At 46.1% G+C, this 5,024-nt stretch overlaps 2 protein-coding genes across 4 annotated transcripts in view; one reads left to right on the plus strand and one right to left on the minus strand.

The window, feature by feature from the left end:
- Positions 1 to 1,266, minus strand: part of fam168b (family with sequence similarity 168 member B) — a 5,542-nt gene extending 4,276 nt beyond the window's left edge. For 2 of the 3 annotated variants that reach the window (XM_017432350.3, XM_017432349.3), the window contains exon 1: positions 1,112 to 1,266. The gene's annotated coding sequence lies outside the window, so the exon portion shown is untranslated. The remainder of the gene's footprint in view (positions 1 to 1,111) is intronic. The other variant, XM_017432351.3, reaches the window with a different exon arrangement.
- On the plus strand, positions 682 to 5,024 carry fbxo45 (F-box protein 45). The gene is made up of 5 exons (XM_017432348.3): positions 682 to 1,149; positions 2,232 to 2,430; positions 2,523 to 3,038; positions 3,551 to 3,907; positions 4,255 to 5,024. Exons 3-5 carry the CDS (start codon positions 2,718 to 2,720, stop codon positions 4,438 to 4,440), a joined length of 864 nt encoding a protein of 287 aa, XP_017287837.1. The 5' UTR covers positions 682 to 1,149; positions 2,232 to 2,430; positions 2,523 to 2,717; the 3' UTR covers positions 4,441 to 5,024.

A 5,024-nucleotide genomic window follows, 5' to 3' on the forward strand; every position in this document is an offset into this window, starting at 1 on the left:
CCCCCCCCCCCCCCCCAAAGGAAGAAAACCCAACTATTAATATGTTTTTTAAAAGAAACAACCTTATTGTCCAAACAGCAGATTAAAAATATGAATACTTTAACATCTATGGGAGTGGGGCCACTTTTCATTTACCAAAACAACAATACCTGGTTGACGTGTATTTCAACTCATAGAAAAACTAGCATAGCCAAAAACATATAATGGCGGATAAAAAAAAGTGGTTGGAATCGGCCGATTAATCAATTCATCTCTACTGTTTTCGTAGTGATGCTACAAACCTGACTTATCTTTTTGGTGTTTACAATCATATTTAAGCACCAAAATTAATTAAAAACAATCCCCCAAACTAGAAGGTTTTCAAAAATCGGCGGACAGCTGTATGTAGTTCACAGTAATTTGACTGTACCGTGAATAAAACCAAAGTTTTTCCAGGTTTTTTAACTTCCAGACAATGTATTAGACATGAATATGTTAAAATCCAGGATATTAGAGCAACCTCACTGTCTTTCTTTGATTTTTTTCAAGTGTGGCTGCTCCAGGTGAGCCTCGGCTCGGTGCTGCCATCTGGCGGCGCCACGCCGAACAGCACCATGACATCACTAAAAAATGGGCTTTTTAAAGAAACAAAAAGACAAAACGGCGACAAACTACACTTACAGGCTAAAATGTATTCAAGCTAACGGGTGTGTGAAAGGCAAAGCGGAAGACCGAAGTTTTTAGGGTAAAAACGGGATAATTTCACCGCTGCTTCGATCCGAATAAACCGTCCCGGTAAAGAAGCGGCTCCGTGTTTGTGAACGGGTTCTAGCGGCATTAAGGTGTTTTCTGAGAGCTTAGCTTAGCTTAGCTTAGCTTCAGGAGCTGCGCCAGCTGCGGCTGTCCGGACCGGACCGCTGCCGTCACGGCACGGACGGTCAGGCTGACCGGACCGCGGCCCGGGTGACCGCGCAGGAGCCGCCGAAGCGTCCCCCGTCTCTCTGTCTTCCCCGGGACAGCGCGCGCAGATGACGGGACGGGCTTTTCCAACAGGCCGCTGCTGCTGCAGTGACGCCCGTCCCGACATCCCGGCAGACCTGACCGGTTCGGTCCGGAATCCGCGACAACTCACCGATCACCGTTTTCACCGAGTGTTCGTCCTCTCTGACGGTAAAACCAGATGAAGCTAGCTGCTGTTTTTGTTCCCAGATGCTTAACTCTTTTGAGCACCGCGCGTCACTTCCGGGTCGCGTCACGTGATCTCCACGGCACAACAAAACGCTTCGTTTTTTTTATTTATACTATTTATTTTTAATCCTAACAAAATAAACAAACATTTATTTACTTTTTTTATCCAACCAAACGCGATTAGGAAGAAAAGTAAAGGTCTACGCGTCAATTATTATTTAATATATTATTATTGTATAATTATTTTTAACCAGGTTTTTTTTTTGTGAAAACCCAGCAAGGCTGAAACATTAGCCAAAAGCTAACAGTAACAAAACATTTGCCTATATTAACAAAAGGCCAGCTAAAGACTAAAGTAGCTAAAGGGGAGCTAAATGCAAAAAACAGCAAAATGCTAGCTAGAAGCAATAAAATCCTAGCTTAAAGCTAAATCAGCTAAAAGTGTAAATAAAAGCCGAAAGTATCAAACTGCTAACTAGAAGCTAAACACAGCAAATGCTAGCTAAAAGTAGTAGAAAAGTAGCTAAAAGCTCAAATTTAAAGGCTAATTACAAAAGTAGCAGAACAATGGCTAAAAGAAGAACAGCAAAAGGCTAGCAATGCAATTGTAGCTGAAAGCTTAATTAGCTGAAAGGATAGATAAAAGCTAAAAGTAGCAACAGGCTAGTTAAAAAAGCAGCACAGCAGTGGCTAACAGATACAAACAGAAAAAGACTAGCTAAAAGCTAAATGTCTTTGTCTTTGAAGTTCTGTGTATTACTGAGTAAAATATATACAGAACAAAATAAACAGGAAAAGTATGCGGAATCAGCGTGTTTATGTCAGAATTAATATTATAAAAACTGCAATGATGTAATTTTTAATCATAAATTGTTTATGTCTATGCTTTCAGTTCGTTACGTAGCCAAAAAAAAGTAACGCATCATTTAACCGCCGGCGCACGTAACGGCGTCATCGATTAAGGCGGCTATTCCTGTTCTAGTTTTACTTTTAGCTAAACTTATAACAATAATAAAAAAGTGAAATCGATCCAGTTTTAAGGCGACACCTCCTTCCGCCGACAGAACCCTCTCCTCTCCGGTCGAGAGATTGACTCCTCCCTCGTCGCCGGACTTCACCTGTAGACGCCGGCGGAACGGTAAGGAGCGGACCCTATGAGCTCATTACGGCTGCTTCGAGGTCCTGACAGGGGTGTAAAAAAACACACCGAGACTTCCGGCTTTCTTTTATCCGATAGATCACCAACAACTGGTTATGTCAAGGGTACGTAAAGTATATTTTATTTAATATGGTTATAATTTAATGTTAAAGTGATTTGGGGTAAAACCGTCACAGGGTTTTGTTTGCTCTTTCAGGTCCTTGACGCATCGCTTCCATTCAGCCATTGAACTGGGAAGACTCGGGTCCATACTGTTATGGTTCGAGCGCGACCTGTGGGCGCATTCACGGGGAAAATGACGCTATCCGGGTTATATTAGGAGCCATCCTCGGTCGTAAGGGGAAAGTATTCGCTCGGCCGGTGTCGTCGGTCGGCGTGGGGAGGCAGCACGATGTCTGGCGCAGCGGCCGGAGGAGGAGGAGGTTCCCCCTGCTTGGGCGCAGCGGCGGCGGCGGCGGCCGGCTGCAGCTCCGCCGGCTCTTCCTACGGGGGCTCAGGCGTGGCCGGGAGGCTGCCGGCCCGGGTGCTGGAGCACGTCTTCACCTACCTGGAGCTGGACGACCTGATGCGGTGCTCGCTGGTGTGCTGGCACTGGAACAACATCCTGGCGGACGAGAACAGCGAGGTGTGGCGCAGCCTCTGCAGCCGGAGCCTGAGCGACGAGGCTCTGCGCTCCGATATCCTGTGCAACCTGCCTTCCTACAGGGGCAAAGTAGGTCTGCTGAGGCGCAGGAATGGCAGCAATGTGAAAAACCAGGACCTGCATTATGTATTGTTGTGCAAGCTCCTAAAAAAGGCAAATGATCAACCCTGCAGCTGACAGCCAGAAGATATTTCTCTTGTTCTGCACATGTAGTTGTCCTCTGCTGTTATTGTTTATCACTGCACCACAGTTTGCATTTATTCTGGGAAAACAGATGATTAAGGATTAAAATTAAAGGCCTAGCATTTCTTAAAGGGAGTGCACATCGCCCGCCACCTTTCATGTCAGAGTAAAATCATCTAATAATGAGAAAGTTGCAGCCATTTTGGTCGAACCTTGTAAATGACATTATCCTCGGCATGTGTCGCTACCAACACATAGGTACATTTAAACATACTTAACTCAGTATGTTTAAATGGACCTAAACTAGAGCCATTTAGATCAGTTAGCTGTAAAAGTTATCCAGCGGTTCTGGCTATAAATCTTTCTAAGTGTGATGGATATCCCGCCGTCCTCTGCAGATCAAGGCCTACCAACACGCCCTGAGCTCCCACGACTGCTCCCGCAACGTCTACGTGAAGAAGAACGGCTTCACCCTGCACCGCAACCCCATCGCCCAGAGCACGGACGGCGCGCGGGGCAAGATCGGCTTCACGGAGGGCCGGCACGCCTGGGAGATCTGGTGGGAGGGGCCCCTCGGCACCGTGGCGGTCATAGGCATCGCCACGAAGAGGGCGTCCATGCAGTGCCAGGGCTACGTGGCCCTGCTGGGCAGCGACGACCAGAGCTGGGGCTGGAACCTGGTCGACAACAACCTGCTTCACAACGGGGAGGTCAACGGGAATTTCCCACAATGCAACAACGCACCCAAATACCAGGTCAGAGTCATGGCTCCATGACACGCGTGTCCTGAACACAATGTCCCTTTGTGTTTGTTCGAAGGTATTCATGGGAAAATATGAAACTGATGTAAATCAAAGGTTATCCTGAACTTTATCAATTGTTGCAGTTTGAAAGAGTTTTACTCCGGTAGTTTTCCAGATTTACTGATGTTCAATTCTAAAATGCGGGTCTGCACTCAATGTAAACAAAGCTGAGTCTGTCAGAAACCACGTGGCAGCTCAGGTCACCAGGTTGACCTTCACCAGGCTGTAGGTAAACCCAGAGGGGTTGAATTTGGCGACACTTCAAACATGGTTTTTAACTTTATTCTTGTCGTCTGCAGATCGGGGAAAGGATACGGGTGATTTTAGACATGGACGACAAGACTCTGGCCTTCGAGAGGGGGTTCGAGTTCCTCGGAGTAGCGTTTCGCGGACTGCCCAAGGTCTGCTTGTTCCCCGCCGTCTCCGCCGTCTACGGCAACACGGAGGTCACCATGGTGTACCTGGGGAAACCCCTGGATGGTTGAAGGCAGATCTCCGAGGTCCCCGGGGTTCCGCCGGACGTTTAAAGGCTACGGACGTCGAGTGCTTCTGCTTCTTCCAAACACAAAAGACTTTTTGTTTTGTTTTTTTAATTAAAAGGACTGTTGGCGTCTCTTCTTCGGCTCAGCGTGAACTCGGAGAGCACGAAACCTCCGGTAGACTTATCATCACCAACACTTTTACAGATTGGTGATTTTATTTGACACAATTAAGGCTAACAGTGGAGAACAGCTACCCAAACGACTCTAAACCACGGCAAACACTTTAAATGGAACAGGACTCATCAGAAGCTGTTTGATGTCTAAGTTATGTGGATTTTTAAGTTTAACTATAATCAATGATTGGATTGTAATGAATTCATGCCAAATCATTGTTACACTTTAATATAAACGTGGAGGACAGTGTCATCTGCATGAACTTTTAAAGAACCCATCCAATAATGGTGCAAATGGTGTCCTTTTTATTGTGCTACTGTAGTATTACACGTTATTTATTCAGTGATTTTATCTCTGGTACTATACTGTAGATACTGTATGGTCCTGAAAATAAAGTTCATGGTGCCACTAGA

Source organism: Kryptolebias marmoratus, linkage group LG21, assembly GCF_001649575.2.
Source record: "Kryptolebias marmoratus isolate JLee-2015 linkage group LG21, ASM164957v2, whole genome shotgun sequence".
NCBI classification, from domain to species: Eukaryota; Metazoa; Chordata; class Actinopteri; order Cyprinodontiformes; family Rivulidae; genus Kryptolebias; species Kryptolebias marmoratus.